General features: G+C 32.4%; 1 protein-coding gene across 7 annotated transcripts; it reads left to right on the forward strand.

Moving 5' to 3' along the window:
- The first annotated feature begins 7,942 nt into the window (after positions 1-7,942).
- Positions 7,943-20,062, forward strand: LOC7476304 (probable LRR receptor-like serine/threonine-protein kinase RFK1). 7 transcript variants are annotated; one of them, XM_024598783.2, is made up of 24 exons: positions 7,943-8,451; positions 8,977-9,151; positions 9,395-9,466; positions 9,560-9,628; positions 9,712-9,780; positions 9,991-10,062; positions 10,188-10,259; positions 10,352-10,423; positions 10,531-10,602; positions 10,710-10,781; positions 10,878-10,949; positions 11,904-11,972; positions 12,517-12,582; positions 12,726-12,788; positions 12,882-12,929; positions 13,081-13,187; positions 14,895-15,283; positions 15,366-15,564; positions 15,773-15,916; positions 18,252-18,370; positions 18,473-18,683; positions 18,806-19,043; positions 19,143-19,296; positions 19,386-20,062. In XM_024598783.2, exons 1-24 carry the CDS (start codon positions 8,355-8,357, stop codon positions 19,758-19,760), a joined length of 3,096 nt encoding a protein of 1,031 aa, XP_024454551.2. In that variant the 5' UTR covers positions 7,943-8,354; the 3' UTR covers positions 19,761-20,062. The 7 variants fall into 7 exon arrangements, with proteins under 7 accessions (XP_024454551.2, XP_024454553.2, XP_024454550.2 ...); XM_024598782.2 differs by having other exon boundaries at positions 7,944-8,451; positions 9,709-9,780; XM_024598784.2 differs by having other exon boundaries at positions 7,947-8,451; positions 9,709-9,780; positions 13,144-13,187.
- The last annotated feature ends 13 nt before the right edge of the window (positions 20,063-20,075 follow it).

The following is a 20,075-nucleotide window of genomic DNA, read 5'->3' on the forward strand; positions in this document are numbered from 1 at the left end:
TATGCGTTTTGAGGTTGCTTATTTGATGTCATGATGAAGCCTTTTGGGGGGCGTTATGTTGGCATTGCCGTGGAATTGCTAGATAGTGGTGCTTTCCCAACTCAGGAAAAGTGCTTCTTGTAGCTCCTTTAATGAACCTGGAGCACTTCCGAAGATCATTTTTATTTTCAACTATGGTGCAGGGGAAAGAAAAACCTAACTAAAGCATAAAACATGAAAGCATAATTCTGTGGTAGAAATGTGATGCAAGCACTTGTAGAGGCCTGGTAAACATTTCTCTGTAACATGGGAGGTGCTAAAAGTTTTGAGTTGTTCGGCAATGGCCAGGTTTAAACCGTTTTCTCAGTGCAAATTCTTGGGGGAGGAATGCATGTGTGGATAAAAGGGAGTGCTTGCCTGAACCGGAACCTCATCTCATGGCGTCATAACATGGATTTGATGAATTGATCCGTCCATTTATACGAAATATCATATACACAAGATTTCCCAATACGCGCGCGCGCACAAGTACTCTCTCACATTTGTATCTCTGTAACTTGCGCTCTCATATTTGCTTTTGCAACAAAACAATTCGAGCAGCAATCAAATTGATTAGAAAAGTTCCCTAAATTGATAGCTGTCTTCCATCCCAGAAATAACCAGGAAGGAACAACCCACCCCTCTAATCAAAGCTTTTGCTATCACTTCTGCAAACGTTTGACCTAAGTAAAAAGAAAAAAGAAAGAAAGAAAAGGGAGTTTACTTGCATTGAAAGCATGGCTGCATTCCACAATATTCTTCCTTGCCTAACTTTGGTCAGAGTGGTTAGCTGCTTGCTTGTAAGAAGAAAACAACGTGAATAATTAATGCTTTCTTAAAAGGAATGAATGGGCTATGAAATGATGTGGATGAATTACGGTAGATTTGCACTCTTCGTGCACTCGTAAAACACTGTGGACTTAGATTTGCACTCTTTATCCACTCATGAAACACTGCGAACTTATTGTTTATTTTCTAACAACTCATTTTGGATCTTAAGTTTTTTTTAGGCGATTTCATCATAATTAAATTCTAATTGCTTTTGATTTTTTAGATAATGTTGTAATTATAATAAGAGGGATCGAAATAAAAAAAAGACACTAAACATGGATATGACATACAATAAATTTCATAAAAAAATACACTTAGATTCTCAATTTTTAAAAATAACATAATTTATACAATTTAGGTTCCTTTAAATTTTCAAAATCTACTTTCAGTATACAAGTTTATTTTTATTATTTTTTAGTCATTGGTTAGAAAAAGAAAAGAGAGACAGATTAGTCACCAGATTTCAGAGATGAGAGTACAATTCTAAGCTGAAGAAGCCAAAACCACTAACCCTATTTTTAGTCCATGATTTTGGATTTTTGTACTTTTTTTGGGTATTTTGGGTTGGTTTGTAGATGTTTTAAGGGTGTTAATAAGGTGTTTTTGAGTTGAAATGACTTAAAAATTATATATTTTTTAGGAAACAGAAACACTAACCCTATTTTCTAACCATTATAGTGGTGATCAGAATTTTGTTTTGCGGATGACACGTCATCTACCTTAGCGGATGATGTGTAGCTAATTTTTTTGTTTTTAATTTGTTTTTTTTTAAATAAAACCAAGCCCAAGCTTGCAGGTATAGGGTTGAAATCCCACTTACACATCTGAGCTTTTCATTACAGTGGCCTAGACGTGTTAGGCCATAGGCTCGCAAGTCTAAGTTCATTTTTAGCTTTTTTTATAAAAAAAATTGAATTATAAATTTAAGAGAAAAAAACATTGAACCTGGTTAAGTCAATGAACTGGATCACAAGTTTGACGAGTTAAGGCATAACACCTAAGCTATTATTTTTTTCTAATATTTATTTTTTTAATTGATATATTTTTTTAAATGTTTTTTTAAATAATTTTTAAATTTATATTTCAATTAATATCCTTATCTGTGATTTGTTCCCCCACTTATTTAACCTTTTTATATATATATATATATTGTTAATAGTGTTATGTGTATTTAATTTTTGAAAAGATTATCTGATTCATCTATATTTTTTTTATTTTTCGTGTAGATGAAATTTATTTTTTAAAATAAAAAATATTTATTTTCAGATAATATTTCTAATATGTTCAGCCTTGAAAAATATTTTTTTTCCTTTTATTTTATTCAATTAATTTAATATGTATATCTATAAGTATTATCGTTTGATTGAAAAAAAATAATTTTAATAAATAAATAAATTCAACAAACATAATTGGATAAATTTCTCGTCTTGCAAGATTAAATATCTTGATTTATGTATATCTCTTGATTTTCTTAGTTTTATTTTTAGTTATAGCTAATACTAAAACATGCGGTCTTTTTATTGTAGACAAAGCTTTGTACACGCACTCATAGATTACTGTTCACTTACTTTATATTTTAATCTTTCCGTTTTGGTCCTCAAACATTTATTTTTAGCGATTTAACCCTAAATTGAACATTAATTGATTATGATTTATTAGGTGAAGGAAGCATAGAGAGATAGAGGATCTAAATGACAAAGGCAGCCAAAATGGGTGATGTGTCCAATGTTTTTAAAAAAGTACTCTTTGGTCCTTAAGCTTTACAAATAATATAATTTAGGTCCTTTTGAACGTCTAAGATTTAATTTTGATCCTAAACTTCATTTTCCTTATATTTTAGTCCGTAGTTAGAGAGAGAAAAGAGAAGAACTTGCTAAATTCCAACATTAGAGAGAGAAAAATGACGTTTACAATGTTTTTAGTCATCAAAATTGTCTATCTTAGTATCAACGAGTTGCTTTCAGTGAGAGGGATTTTATTTAGGTGTTTTTAAGCCTTAGAATTGCCTAAAAAAACAATTCTAAACTGAGGAAGAGTTTTTATTTTGGGTCTATTTCAGTTTTTTTCTTATGTTTTTTTTATGGATATTTATGGGTTTATTAAGGTATTTAGGGTCTTTTCTAGGTGTTTTGAGTTAAAAAAACATGTTCAAAATTGGATTTCTAAGCAAACAAACCAAGAACCCTGATTTTTCATCTACCGAAATTTTATGACTATTATTTTCAAGCACATCACAAAAAAAAATTGATGTTAAAAGCTAACCTACTCTTTAAACTACCTAAGTACCATCTTTATTTTTTGTTTCTAAAACCCAACTGCAATATTTCAAGCATTAAGTTCTTGGTCTTGATTGGAAAATTAGTTTTTGAATGACATGGATTGATTCAAGCTAACAACTCGAACCTATAACTTGAAATTTGGATCGAGTCACATGCAAATTTGAGAAAATGATGCCAGGTATATTAGTATGTCTAAATGGACTTACTAACTATTCATAACGTCTATACTTGGTTTTAAAGTCCAAATAGTATCCACTTTTAAAATTAATTTTTGTAAAAACACAAGAACCATGCTATTCATCTAACATATCATCAAGCCTAGAAATGACTTTACCAACATTTTACCATAATATTGTTGATAGCACGACAATCAACACACATCCTCCAAGTTCCATCATTTTTAGACACAAGCAACACCTGAACAACATATAAACTTATGCTTTCTCTTGTGTATCCTTTTGACATTAGCTCCTCTACTTGCTTTTGAAGTCCCTTTATCTCATCAAGATTATTTTGATAAGTTGGTTAAATAAGAATAATAGTCCAGGTATGAGATCATTTTGATGTTCAATTCTCCTTATCGGTAGCAAACCACTAGAAATATCTTTGAGGGATACATCTTTAAATTCTTGTAATAAAGAAACAGACACACTAGGAAGTTAATAATCAAGTTTGTTAGTGTTAAAATAAGCTTTTTGTATAAAAGTACAATAATTAGCTTGTTAGAATAAAAAAAAAACACTCATGATCTTACTCTTTTTTGTATAAAAACTTGTATGTTTCTATATTTTTCTTTTATGACTCACCTTATTTTCTCTCCCTTAAAACTCACAGACTCACCAACATTTTCACTCCCTTTTGTCCTTTCTTCGATTTTCAGTCTCCTTAGCCTTACTTTTTTTTTTTTTTTTTAATTTCAATTGGTCTTTGTAGACCTATTTTGTAGATAATTATACAAGAATGATAGATTTTTTTTTAATCTTATATAAAAGAATACCTATTTCTAAGAGCATCATTAACAACCACTTTTCTATCAAATTGTCATACCTTTCTATAATAAATGAATTATATGCATATGAATCACATCATACAAAACCTCATCAAAATACTTCCCAATTAAAAATGACACCAAGACCTATTTTGTAACCTTTATTTCACCATATTCATTTAATCATTAAAGCCTATAAGGTTTAAGATGTTTAATAGTATTCAAATTCAATCTTCTAACAATTATAGTACTAGCGACATTAGTACAACTCTAACTATCAATAAGCATACTACATACATGTTATTAATATGACATCTTGTATGAAAGATATTATCTCTTTGCTACTTCAAATCATTTTTCTTAATCTTAATATTTAGTGCACGCTAAATAACAAACAATTCCCCCTCAACCAAATACTCCATATCTCATCACTAACATCCTTAAGTGATGACATCTCATCATCATTATTGTCACTTTCAGATTCAATCTCACCGTGATCCTTTAAAATCATAACTCTTTTGTTTAGACATTGATAAACTATATGTTCAACCCCTAAACACCTAAAACAATTAATATCATGATTATAAGGAGGTTGAGTATTAGATTTACCTTTAAAATCAATATCAATCTCTTTCTTTGTCTTAGATGATTTGGCCTTAGCATTCATAATTGGCTTAGCTTAAGCAACCACATCTCTCTTATAATTCAACCTCCATGATGAAAAATAACTTGAATTACCTACTCATCATATACTTCCCTAACATTTCAGTTGCCTTTCCACCTTCGTAGGCATGTGAACCATATCCTTTAATTCAATATATTATTGTAATTTAATAATATTGGCAATATAACAATTCAATCTAGTAAAAACTTTCGCAATTATCGTTTCTCTATCTTCCACTACATTAGCCCTAATCGTGGCAATCTCCATCTTTTTACGATAATCTTCTACACTCTTAGAACCCTAAGTTAGACTTTGCAACCTCTAATATAACTCTTGGTAATAGTGTTTTGTAACAAAACTCTTCCTCGTAATTATTTTCATCCCCTCCCAACTATGGGTCTTTTATGGTTTCTCCTTCTACATAAAACAATCTGATCTCATCAAATTATAGCATAATCAATAAACTCAGTGATGAATTTTATCTTCTTCTCCCACTCTAAATAAGCTTCAGGGTCGTTTCTATCTTGCAACACTGGAATTTTCATCTTAATACTCTCCAAGTTTCTATCTAAACAATCATGATACCTAAAATCTTGAATTTCACCCCTATGACGGGATTGATCACCTCGACAAAATCCATCAACGTTTTAGTTTCTAGGCCACTAAAATCTATCCCCTTGGCTGAATGAAGCATAGTCATAATCTTCGACTTTTTCCCATTCATTTTCATCAACAAACTCATATATAGATGGTGCAGCTCGCCTTTTTAGCCTTCTAACATCTTGACTTCTTTGAATTTACACCTCTTGTAAACTAGTAATTGCAACCTCTTATCACTCCATTTGGTCTTGCACTTCACCAAACATTACATTCATCGTTTCAAACTATTATTGCATGGCTTATAACAAAAAGTTAAAATTTAAAAAACAAGTTAGTAATAAGAAAAAAATTGTCCCCACACACTCCCTCATGTGTTTATGCTCTAATAGATGTCAATTCTCTTGTGTTTCACTCAAGTATATCTTTTTCATGATAATATGCTCATCTTTTCTCCTTTTACCTCTTGTTCTCACCCTTTCAGCTATTTAAGGAATTAATCTTATACAACTAAATAAAAACAACTTAGTAATAAAATCCTTAGTATTTTAGAGCTTAGTAATAAAATCCTTAGTATTTTAGACTAAAAAAGCAACAAAATAACTACAAACTACAAAGAAAATGAATTACAAAAATGAAAACACTAAAGATTACAAATTAGATATGAAGATGTAAAAACAAAAGCATAAACATGAAAACTAATGTAATATGACTCATTTAACCCAAAACTATATTCAGAGTACTAATATGACAGTAGCAAATAAAGAAAAATTGTGTTGATGTAAATTGACCCAATATGATTTGTTTTGTAATTTTAGAATTATTCAAACCTTAGTATGTCCAAATATCCCTGAAATCAAGATTTGAAATCGAGAAACCAAAAACCTAAAGAATATCATATTATAAGTGTATATCTCTTACTTTCCGAATTCAATCTTTTATAATTTAAAATCTGCGATATAATTTTTTTTTTATTTCACTTCTTTATATATATATATATATATGTGCTAGTGGCTTTATTTGATAGTAATGAAATCCAAAGACTTTTTTTTTAAAACTATATTGCAATTTTAGAATTGAAGAAAAAACACTAAAACAACGTGAAAACTTAAAGATAAAGAGATATAATCTAATTTTAGAGTCTTGCTCTAATAAAATTGATACGAGCCCAAATGATAATAACCCTTGAACCCACGTACAAGAAAGAAACAACTCAAGAAAGCTAAAATCAATTAAAACTCAACACAATGATTATTTGAACTAAGGTATCAAAGTTATTAGAATGAAAACCCCAACTCAACGACTATAAAAAATCACGAACTATAAGTATAAGGAAGAGCACTACAAGATTGTTGATTTGTGAAAAGTTTAAGACAATTCAATGAATAATCAATAGATATGAGCAATTCTCATACAAGCATATAAAATATTATTATGAAATCAAAGTCTGTAAAAAAAAAAACCTAAATACAAACTAAATAACCCTATTTATAATAGGTAAACAATCCTAAACAATAAAAGAGTACTAATCCAAATAGGAAAAAGAATCCTAATCATTTAGAAAAATAATGTAAATCTTGTACAACAGCCGATATCTGATCACTATAATACTTTAATTCTATATAAAAACAAGGCGTTTAGAAACTTTTAAAAAAAATCTCATCTCAATCCAATGACTAGATAAACAAATATGCTTATTAACGTTAAATTATGCATTATAAAAAATACCGTCCAAAACTGAGTTAAACTTGTCCACCTCTTGCCTGAATCATATTAATTAAAGTATGATCACTCCTTGTTGAAGTTTAGAAGTTTGACTTGGCTAATATATATATATATATATATATATATATATATATATATATATATATATATATATATATATTCTATCTTGCATTACCTCATGTGTTCATGATTTTAAATATTATTTTATGATTTACCGAGTATTAATTTTATGAAATCACAGTGCAATTGTTAAATAGAAAGTAAAAGGATGAAATAAGAAAAGGACATAAGTTGGTTTGTTAAATGAGAAGTAAAAGGATTTAATTAAAACAAAAGTAATTGAGTAAAAAAATATAATTAATAATTAAAAAACGATCTGAATGAAAAAATAAAAAAGAAAGTTGAGGTGATATTAAATAGTGTTTATACTTATATATAAACAGTTAATTACTAAAAGAATTATGGCAATTTAAGTTGTTTCGAAACCAAAACTGGAAAGCCAGTTGTTTTGCAATTACTATATGGTCTTTAACATGAGCATCGTAATGGAAGATTTATCTCTATAATAAGAGATCCACAAAACATGATAATATTAATATATCAGAAGCTTCTTTTAATAAAATCCCAGACACCATCATGATATTTGTTCGGCATCGAGTTTATATTAGAGTATGAATCATCATAAAATATAATATAATGCAGCAGTCAAAAGTCAATATATTTACCTGGTTTGATCTTAGACAAGATTGTGAGTTAAAGAAATTTAAGTGATAAACGTGAATCTAATTGTTACATTAATAATAGTCAAAGCTCAAAAAAGAAAAAGAAAAAAAAAGGCATCTGTTTTGAAGATTTGGGAGTTTCCACCAACAGGAAGGGGTGATCTGCTCTTAGCTGATTCTATGGATTTGCTTTTATTTCCGCTGTATCAGAGAATAAAAACAGTAGCTTTTAATAGTCAATACATAAGACTGGCAGACGGACACGGTCAGTCTGTGTCCATGTCATGCTTACCTTAAAGTAAATGATCTGCTCATGTCATGTTGTCCTCTCCCGTCACAGGCAAAATAGTCCACATCTTCTTTGCATTTCTCTTCCCTTGTTTTGATTTGTCTACGGAACCCGAATTTTCTCGGAAACCCCTACTGCAACACCGTTATTAGCTGCTTGGTACTAAAACCCAACTGAATTTCTTGCCTTCTTTTTGTATTTTCTTTAGAATTAGAAAGCCAAAATATCTCTCTTCTTGATCATGCTTGCTGGGACGTTCTTCGTTTTCTTGATTGTTAGTCTTGCTAGCTGCTTTTGGTTGCCGACGTTTCCTGAGGCAAAGCTGGTCCAAGAAGAAGGTATGTCTACATTTCTTTCATTATGTTTGTCGCAGATACTGTTTTTTTAGTTGAAATGGGACTTCCTGGATTCTGGTTTTTTTGTTCTCTGGGATTTATTGATGGACCCACTTGCTTGGTATTCGGGTGAAAATGTGTGGAAATGGTAAAAAAAAAAAAAAAAGAATCTTGAGCATTGGGTTGTTTGTGATTTATAGGCTGCTTTCTGATGGAAAAATGAAGGAACTTGGAATTTCGATGTTCGGGTTTTGTCCTTTTGTCATTTATAGTAAAGTTTTCTGTTTCTTTTTTTTTTAAAACCGATTTTTTTTTTGCTCACATGAGCTTACATTCATGTATGTGCACATATCTTCAAGCAAAAACTGAGCCCAATTTCTTTTAAAGTGAATAAATAAAAATGCTTTTGCATCATAGAGCTTTGCAAATGTAGGAATTTATATATACATAGCACTTACTTTTAGCTACCTTGTATCTTACAACATCGACTGCTGATATGATGCTTATCTGTCCATGGATGATATTTAGTTGATGCTCTTGAAGAAATTGCACGAACATTGGGTTCTAAATACTGGAAGTTCAATGCTGATACTTGCGAAATTGAAATGGCTGGAGTAACTCAAGTCCCACCAAAGAACGCTGAGCAAAGGATAGATTGTGAATGCAACAATGGGAACAATACTGATTGTCACGTCACCAGAATGTATAATTCCCTCTCTTGCTACTAAGAACCATTATTTTGAATGCTCCACTTGTCTTCTGATAGGAGGCTTGGTCTTATTCAATACATATTTTGTGCTGTTCTTGCTATGGGTATAGATGCATATATCCATTGTTGATTATATGTTGTTTGTCAAGTTCACACTTTCTTTATGGGAAGTGCTGCATCTGAGAAGTATTATTTATTACACGGTATTGTATATTTGAATGTATACTCATATTTCAGGGAGCTAAAACGTTATAACCTTCCCGGAGTGCTTCCAACTCAACTTGTTAAGCTTCCTCGTCTCCAAGTAGTGTAAGGGCCTCTTAAAATCTTTCCCTATCCTCTTTAATGTTAATATTCATTCCCGCACAGTTTTATTTCAAGTAATTTTCCTTTCAAGCGCAGTGATTTTGCTTACAACTACCTCAATGGTACTCTGCCACGTGAATGGGCTTCAATGCAGTTAACTTCAATGTAAGCTCTTGTCCACTTGCACAATCTCTTTCCTTCATTATCAATTATATTCTCCTCCATAATCAACATATTTCATGCAGAAGTGTTCTCGTAAACCGTTTGTCAGGGGAGATTCCAAAGGAACTGGGAAATATCACCACTCTCACCACCTTGTAAGTTGCAAGCTTATGCTCATCTTTTTAGTTTTCTTTATCTGGACATTATTATGGAGACTTGATTTATATGCATTTCCATACAATCCAACAGCTTTGGTGTTTTCATATGTTGCTATAGAGATATGTAATACTGTATTTCTGTTGCATCGTCTTAGAAATCTTAAGAGCTTCTGTTTTGTTTGCCTTTTAATCTTTATTTTTCATCAGGTCCCTCGAAGCAAACCAATTTTATGGCACAATTCCCCCTGACCTCGGAAAACTGATCAACTTGCAGGCATTGTACATCTCATTTCTTCCCTTGTTATTTTAGTTTTTTCTTCTTTTTTATTTACATTCTAAAACTTTGTTCAAGGATGGAAGAGCATGTATTCTGATGGTTTGTTTCTCTGATATTGTGCTTTCAGGGGGCTGTCTTCCAATCATTTGTCTGGAAACTTGCCAGTGTCTTTTGCTGGACTAATAAATCTAACAGATTTGTAAACTTTTGTAATTCTTTTCTCTTTAGTTTAGACCTAAATGTTCCTGTGTTATTTGTGCCATATTAACAGCTTTTGATTGTATAATGCAGTAGGATAAACGATAACAACTTCAGTGGAACCATTCCTATCTTCATACAGAATTGGAAAAAGCTTAAAAGATTGTAAGATGCCTAATTTATTATAAGCTCCAATTTTGAGTTTCAAAAAGGAGAACCGTAAATACATGCTCATTTCTAATTTCCATTCTTTTAAATTTGAATGATTGAAGAGAAATGCATGCAACTGGCCTGGAGGGACCCATTCCATCGAACATTTCTCTTTTGAATATTTTAGCTGAGTTGTAAGTATAAATTTTATTTGTTTTCATCTATTTGTCTTATGTGAATACTTTTCTGTTTATTGATTAGATTAACAGTTAGGCTCAACCTGGCACACGCTATTATGCAGGAGAATTAGTGATCTAAATGGACCAACTCAGGGTTTCCCTATGCTCAGCAACATGACAGGCATGATCAAATTGTATGTTGACTTGTCATATCATCATACAAATTGAAAGAGTGAATGCCTTTTTCATTGATGTTGGCCAATTTAACATGATTTCATTATGTATACCAGGACTCTGAGGAACTGTAACATTTCTGGGAAGCTCCCTGCATACCTTTGGACAATGAAGAGTTTGGAAGCATTGTAAGTAAGAAATGTGTAGCTTCTTAAACTTGCAGTATTTGCATCATCTTCTTCTATGCTGTCAACTATGTATGCGTGCAATGTTTCTCTGACTGTCCAGAATAGCTTCACTTTTGGAATCTATCAGTATGCTTGACAAAGAAAAACTGCCACCTATATTGTCCTTTTAATTCTCAACTTTGAGCAGCATTGACTATTTCAACTATTGTTTCATGAACTCTGAAACAGTCTGTAAATCTTTTCCATGTGTTTATCAATATAGGAACTTAATAATAAGAAAGAAGGGAGAATGATTGGAATTATAATGGGAAAATTGTTCTAAATGTTTTGGTGGAAGGAAAATAGACAGTGTAGAGAGGGGCTTGCAAACTTAATTATAAGACAAAACGAGCAAGTGGTGCCATAAGCTTTTAATATGATCACGAAAACGGTGCATACTAGCAGTCATGTATGTCCTATGTATCTGTTTGATGTAAAGTTATTCGCATTTTTAACTTTAAAACAACCGGTGGCTTACAGTTTGACATTCAGAACTTAGAATTATGAGGAGCTGAAGGTCTAAATTATTGTTCTTGTCAAGTGCAAAATTTGTTTGTAAGAACCTGGTATAATTTGGAAACCCATTGTATCTCTGTGTGTGTTTTTTTTTTCCCATTAAATTCAGTGGGCCAGATAGCATGTCGCTGCTCTCCTGTTGTTTGTTTCTATTTGCATAAGGTCAAGAATTGGTATAAGACATCGAACATGAAAATGCAGTAACATTTGCTTCTTTTTTTTGTTTGTTTAATATTTTACATGGTTGAAGAGTTGATGTTTGTTGTTAGGAACAGGAAAACAGCTAACATAATGCTAAGAAATATACAGATAAAAACTTTGGTTTTGTTTTTGGATTACTTCTGGTTTATCTTTTTCATAATGAAAATTTATGACCTATTCATATTATGATCATTATAGGGATGTCAGTTTCAACAAGTTGGTTGGAAAAATTCCAGACACCATAACTGCAGATCGCCTGCGATTCGTGTAAGTCTGGTTCAAATTTTAGGTTACATTTACTGAAATTTTAAAGAAACTCATTCCAAACAAAATCAAAAATGATAATTTTTGTTTCGTGAAACATGATTTCCATAAATGAAAGAGTAATCCGAACTTGTCTCTTGAAGGACAAAGCTGAAGTACATACATACTCTTAAAATTACCCACACAAGTAAACATATTTATCGAAGTTTCATGATCGTATTTGCTCCTGGTTCTAGAGTCTAGACCCCTTTTTTTTTTTTTTTTAATTTAATAAAGGAGCCCCTTGCCTAACTATGTCCCAATGAACAAGGGCTCTTGTCAAGGGAGACTTGGAGTCTTTTCTTTCTTTTCAGGACTTTTCCCATGAAATAGATACTCGTGTCTGAAATCTCCACCCTTGTGGTTGCAAACTCAAAAATGTTAGCATTACACAAAATAATAGTAATATATCATAAAAATCCAGAAAATGCAACAATTAGACTTTTATATTGGATCTTTTCTAATTACTTCAGATATAGCTTACTAATATTGGCTGTTACTTTTTTAGCTTTTTAACTGGCAACTTGTTAAGTGGAGATGTACCAGATTCAATCTTGAAGGACGGGAGCAATGTGTATGTATCTTGTCTGATGCTTGTTACAGATTATTCTTTATTCTTTATCATTTGTTTACTTTTTCTTCAAGGTGCTTAGCATTTTATTGCTCTAAGCTCTTATAATATCTCAGTTGACTTTCTTGTGTAATACTTGTGTGCAGTGATTTGTCATATAATAACTTTGAATTGCAAGGCCCTGAGCAACCTGCTTGTCAAGAAAACATGTGAGAATACTATTAAAAGTTTTCCTATATATTTCTTGTTTGATATATTCTGGGAATTGATTTTTATTTTACATGTTCTTTTGATCTTACTAGGAATTTAAACCTGAACTTGTTCCGTAGCTCTTCAATGGGAAACAGATCGTAAGATGCTTTCTCCAGATGTTTTTGGTTTTGTTGTTTGTTTGTGAACCAATTGAAAAATGATGGAGAAATTATAGAAGCTAGCATAGATTTTTCTGAATCCACTGTGCATGTTATGCTAAATTATTTTCATCCCCGCTCTTTGATATAGTTTTATTCAGAATCCCCTAAGCATATGTTATGCTAAGTTATTTTTGTTCCTACACTTTAATAGAAGGAGAATTCTTCCATGCAAGGGGACTTTCAGCTGCCCTAAATGTAAGTACATGTTATTATGAAGTTTGCAAACAAGTGATGTCCATTGCTCTAAATTTCCTACTGAACTTTATAAACTACTTAGGCATGAAAGTAGTTTTAACTCATGCATGAAATTTTGAATCACCTTCCAGTGCTTCGTGCAAATCTCAGCTGATTCCAGAAAAACTGAATATAAATAATATAGATTGTATACCAAATTTGCCCCTTTAGTTCAGAGGGGAAGCATTTTGATTAGATTTCTGGTTTTTCACTTAGTTCAGAAGAACATGCTATTTACATATGTTTCTTTGGCCTGTCTCGTAGCAACCTGAGGCTGCCTCTTATTACTTCTTCTGTACAACTAGTTGAATGGCAAGTATTTAAATAAAAAGGAATATATTCTGCAGTAGCATTGTACATAATGCACAAACACTTCTTGCCCGAGCACAATCCAAAAGTAAATGATCTACAAATTCAATGGCTTCTTGTTACATAAAATCTTTGTTTGATAGGATTTTTCTCTCCTCTGAAGATGTTCTACCATGAATATCCTTCTGCCATGCTACTTTCCATGAAAGGAAGACACTTCGGATAAATCTATAATTGTCTAGACAGCCTTCCAAGGGAAGACAGGTCTTCCATCAAAATTTGCATTGAGTAAGATTACATCTGCATGTCATCTTAGGCTCACATTATCTTTAAAACTAGAGAACAACTAAAAGAAATGTTCAGAATCAATTGCCCAATCTTGTGCACTCCTGAACTATATGTAAACAGAGGTTTACCATTTACTTGGATAGAACTCATCAAAGCATCTCCCTCACTAGCACACTCAAAAAGTTTTAAGAATTGGGCTCTTACCACACCAGTATCACGCCTAATCAACGTAAAATCTTCCCTTCGTTCATAATCAAAGTGATTTATAGATTCTATACCCTATTTAGCAACAATAACCAATCTCCATTTTAATTACTATCCATCATGGACATCAAAAACCACTTGCAGTGACTGTTGTCAAGTGTTTACTCAAACCTACTATTTTGAAGGAAACTTAAACCCCACCCCACCCTTTCCTTCAACTAACTGTACATGGTATTATATTGCTCCTCGTAGTACCCCCTAAATCTCCTTCAAAGCTTCTCAAGCCAGCTTTGGAGTAAAGGAAATAAGGTATTGGAAAAACAGTCATTAGAGAGATCTGCAAGGATACTGATCGGCTAGCATCCATAGCAAAATGTTTGTATCATTTCTCTGCAACACTAAATATTGTTGAGTTCGTGACACATTTTCTTGGAACTTGTATATAAGGAACGGCCCTCCAATGGAAGCACAAAACATGACTGTTCATTGCAGGAAGGGCCATTATTAAGCGCAGTGGAAAGAGTTGAGGCCTGTAACCAAGAGCTTACAGGTTTGAGGCATGAAAGGCATATCTCATGTAGAAAAGCTGACAGTGACAGAGTTTTATCTGTGTCTTAACCGCAACTGGAAAAATGGTCCCTTGTTTTAGCAAACAATCATCCAAAATCCTCGTGCATTAATAAATTGGGCTATAATAATTATCATTTCAGCCTGCACAGGTGTAACAACACATGCGCTGTAATGAGTAAACAATGTACTTAAATTGCATTCAAGCATGTGTAATCAACTATATGACTGGAACATATTGAAATAAATAAAATGCTCAAATGTCCTTTATCTTCTCTCATTCTATTTCTTTGTGGGCAGATTCAAATTGTTTACATGTTAACAGTGGTGGAAAGGATGTAATTATCAAGGAAAATAAAACAACCTTTTCATATGAAGGAGATGGACAAGAAGAAGGTGGCGCAGCTAAATATTTTGTAAATGAGCAAAGTTTCTGGGGGTTTAGTAGCTCTGGAGACTTCATGGATGATAATGATTACCAAAATACTCGCTATACTGTATCTATGCAATCATCAACCCTCCCTGAATTATACTCGACAGCTCGCATATCCCCAATTTCTCTTACCTATTTCCATTATTGCTTAGAAAATGGGAACTACACAGTAAACCTTCACTTTGCTGAGATACAATTTACTAATGACCTGACGTATAAGAGCTTAGGCAGGCGTATCTTTGACATTTATGTTCAGGTATGTAGTTACACTAATGTGAAACCATGCATTTTTTTTGCTGTTGTTGGAAGGAAGACTTAACTGGACTACTTTATCTCAGGAAATATTGGTTTGGGAGAAATTCAATATTGAAGATCAGGTTGGCAGTGCTGAAAAGCCTTTAGTGAAACAAGTATTGAATGTCAGTGTGACTAATAATATGTTGGAGATCAGATTCTATTTTGCCGGGAAAGGGACGACAAGGACTCCTGATAGGGGAGTCTATGGTCCCATCATATCAGGCATCTCTGTGTTTTCTGGTATGTCATTTGCTTGAGATTTATTCTCGATCATATAATTTCCAACAGTCCTGTATATACGATTGCTTTAAAACCAGCACCACTGAACAAAAGCAGAAGATTTTGGAGCTGCATCACACATTTTTGACATGTCTCGGGAAGGAAATTTTATATTGTGATTTAAATCTCCGATCTCTGTGTGTGATTCATTTTTCTGTTTAATTGGCAGATTTGAAACCTTGTTCAAGCGGGAAAAAGAAGGGAACTGTTTATGCGGTTGCTGGAGCTGTTGTAGCATCATGTCTTATTGCCATTATACTAGGAATCCTTTGGTGGAAAGACTACTTGCCAGGAAAATGGTGCCGGAAAAAAGGTAATGCCTCCTCGGATTTGTGTTAATAGTTTAATAAAATTCCATTTTGCATCCATGTTTGGCAGATGTTGGAAGAATTGTATGTGGGTATAACTTACATAGCTGTCTAACAACCACAGCCTCAAATGGAGTCCTTATTCTGGGGTGAGAGTATGAACTAGCTACAAACAAATTGAGATTTCTTTACTATCATCATGCATGCACATTTAGGGAAAAGGTTAGCCAAAAAGGCATCAAAGTTTCATGGGTTTATCGTTTTTTCTGATACGAGTGGCTTCAATAGTTCACCTCAAGATGATTATGCACAATTAATTGAGAAAAAAAACGAGTTTATGTGATAGTTTACTGTGCATTGTATTGTGCAACGTAAGTGAAATCATTGTGGGTTTCAAAATTGTTTGTTCTTATTTTTTTGTCAACCTTGCTGTTTTTTAAGGTTTGGGCTTGATATTTTGTTTTAATTTGAATTTTATGAGGTTTCTACTTTGTCAAAAAAACACCATGACATTTGATTCATGCTTGATTTTGCAATAAAAATGAATGTTTTATTGCTTAAAAAATTTGAAACTACAGGGATTAAATTTAATTGTAAGGAAAGAATTTAGGGTTTTTTTTTTAACCATTGTTCATGAGAACCCCTTTTTACACGGTTTAGTCTCCAAGGTTTTTCTTTTTGACTCCTTTAGTTTAAAACTTTTGTTTTTCATCCAGAACTCCATTTTGTTTATTTGTATATGAGAGAAGAGAGTTATTGAAAAATAACAAAGAAAAAAGAAGTTATCAGTTATTCACGTTTCGACAACTAAAAAGGCTAATTATGGTGTTAATACATTCCGTTTAGCAAGAGAAATTTCAATTAGGTGTTTTTATCTCACATCTTGTAGGAAAAGTAGAGATTGGGTCTCATAATTTTTTCTTCATTTTTTCTTCATTTAGTTTTTTTTACCAATTAAATGTTGATTTAAGACTAAAAATGAGTTTATTAATGTATATATAGTGTTATCCGGGTGTTTTTAGGTGAATAAAGGGTTTAAAATGAGTTTTTAGGATAAATTAGAACGTGTTTATTTTGTGTAGTAGTACTGCTTTTAAAAACAAATTGAATTTTTTAGCTTCTAATTAATAATTTTTTTAATTTTTTTAATTGTTTTGATGTGCTAATATTAGAACTCCATTTTGTTTATTTGTATTTGAGAGAAGAGGGTCATTGAAAAATAACAAAGAAAAAAAAAGTTATCATTTATTCACGTTTCGACAACTAAAAAGGCTAATTATGGTGTTAATACATTCTGTTTAGCAAGAAAAATTTCAATTAGGTGTTTTTTATCTCACATCTTGTAGGAAAAGTAGATTGGGTCTCATAATTTTTTCTTCATTTTTTTCTTCATTTAGTTGTTTTTACCAATTAAATGTTGATTTAAGACTAAAAATGAGTTTATTAATGTATATATAGTGTTATCCGGGTGTTTTTAGGTGAATAAAGGGTTTAAAATGAGTTTTTTAGGATAAATTAGAACGTGTTTATTTGTGTAGTAGTACTGCTTTTAAAAACAAATTGAATTTTTTTAGCTTCTAATTAATAATTTTTTTAATTTTTTTAATTGTTTTGATGTGCTAATATTAAAAATAAAAAAATATATTTTAATATATTTCAAATAAAAATATATTTTAAAAAATATTCTGAACTACACTTTCAAATAGATTTTTAAGTCAAATCTAGACTTTTCAGCCACTTGATTTACAGAAATTGATAACATGTTATCTACCATTACAAGCTATGCGTCAGTTATCTATATTTTTTTTTTTAAATAAGGTTGATTATGCTGTCAAACAAAGAAAAATAAAAATGCTAGATGCTCATGCCTCGGTTACAGCTCATGCTCACCTAACTTTATTTTTGTGGCCTCGTAGCGCCAGCCTACCAAGGCCCAAGCATTGGAATAGCTTTGTTTTATTTTTTTAAAAAAATGATTAAAATTAATTATAATAAAATGATTAAAATTAATTATAATAAAATGATTAAAATTCTAATAAAATTCTATTTTTTAATTTTATTCAATTAAATACCATGCAATAATATTTTTTTTATATAATAGCATGATAGCTCATAAAAATAACTTTTAATCCTTCCCACACAACGTAAACATCTTCAAGTTTGACTTGCATGATAGCTCATAAAGATGCTTTTCTGAGGGAAGAAAGGAAGCTTACTAGAGACATGCTCATGTTAGAGGACGACAGATGCCTTTTCAACAGGGTTTCATGGTCTCCTCAGTATTACATCAAAAGACTGACAATTCCTTGTCACTTTACGCCCTGTCTCCTACTTGAACAGATGCTGAAGGACTTAATTTTCCAAATGGAACATTTTCTCTGAAACAAATTAGAGCTGCTACTGATGACTTTGATCCTTCTAACAAGATTGGAGAAGGTGGTTTTGGTCCTGTATACAAGGTACTAGGCAAAAGTTATCAGCTTTCCCGTTTGGAGTATCTTCTGCGTCTCTCTTTTTTATGTCACAACCATATGAAGTTTTTGATAGAGGCCAGCGTGCAGGGTCAATTACCAGATGGTACTGTAATAGCGGTGAAGCAACTTTCATCAAAATCAAGGCAAGGAAATCGCGAATTCTTAAATGAGATGGGCATCATTTCTTGCTTGCAGCATCCGAATCTTGTGAAGCTGCATGGATGTTGTATTGAAAGTGACCAGCTATTATTGGTTTACGAGTACATGGAAAATAATAGCCTTGCACGAGCTCTATTCGGTGAGTGTTCATCATATGAAATGAGCGATTTCATCTAAACTATTATTATGCTGTAATCGAAAGGCTCATATGGATAACGTTTTAATTGAGAAAGCCTTGTTTTCTTCTCGGATGATTTGTAGGTCATGAAATCAACCAGCCTAACCTGGACTGGCCTTCAAGGCTTAAGATCTGTATTGGGATAGCTAGAGGTCTAGCTTTTCTCCATGAAGAATCAAGATTTAAGATTGTTCACAGAGACATTAAAGCTACAAATGTGCTACTTGATGGGGATCTGAATGCTAAAATATCCGATTTTGGATTGGCTAGGCTTGATGAAGAAGAGAAGAGCCACATCAGCACCCGAGTAGCTGGAACCATGTTAGTCACCGCTTGCTTTAATAAATGAAAACCTGAAATTTCTGGTATCTTGTTCCTTTTCAATGTTAAATTACAGGAGTTCTTTATCTTGATATGCAGAGGATATATGGCACCAGAATATGCACTGTGGGGTTACTTGACCTACAAGGCAGATGTTTACAGTTTTGGGGTTGTGGCTTTGGAAATTGTTAGTGGGAAGAACAACAATAACTATATGCCAAGCGACAACAATTGTGTTTGTCTCTTAGATTGGGTAATCTTCTTCCTGTGCTTAATACATTGCGCACTTATGTTGTAGCTTGCAAGACTCAATGCGGAAGTTTTAACTTACGCGTGTTGCAGGCCTGCCATTTGCAACAAAGTGGGAGTTTTATGGAGCTTGTTGATGAGACGTTAAAATCTGAAGTTAACATGAAAGAAGCAGAAATTATGGTTAAGGTAGCTCTCTTGTGTACAAATGCATCCCCAACACTTAGGCCTACAATGTCGGAGGCAGTGGGCATGCTTGAAGGACGAATGGCTGTTCCTGACACAGTTCCAGTACTTTCATCTACCGATGATTTGAGGTTCAAAGCCATGAGAGAACTCCGTCAGCATGAGCAAAGACATAGTTTCCGTGGGAGCCAAACACAAAGGCCAAACCCTGTTCAAATGTTTAGCTCTTCGTCTATATCTGAGAACACCAGTTACGAGATAAGCTCAGAACCAAAACTCTAATCATGTTCCAGAGCATTATTTGGGGTTCTTAACAGCTGGGATGTACAGGCTCTGTCGCTGTTGTGATGTTGAGTTTCAGCTATTTATTTGAAATTTAACTCGCTGGGACCGCATCGTTCACCATAAAAATCTGGTGAGGAATTCATCGATATGAAGTAAATTTTTATGGTATATATATATATTAAATTACAAATTCATTTTATTCAAATTTATCATTCTGTACACACTTGAAAATTTTTTGAAGTTGTCTTCCTCGTACATTTCCATCATTTCTGATCAAGATTGTTAATTTTGTTATGTTATGTTACTGGTATA

Source organism: Populus trichocarpa, chromosome 4 (assembly GCF_000002775.5).
Source record: "Populus trichocarpa isolate Nisqually-1 chromosome 4, P.trichocarpa_v4.1, whole genome shotgun sequence".
In the NCBI taxonomy this organism is placed as follows: Eukaryota; Viridiplantae; Streptophyta; class Magnoliopsida; order Malpighiales; family Salicaceae; genus Populus; species Populus trichocarpa.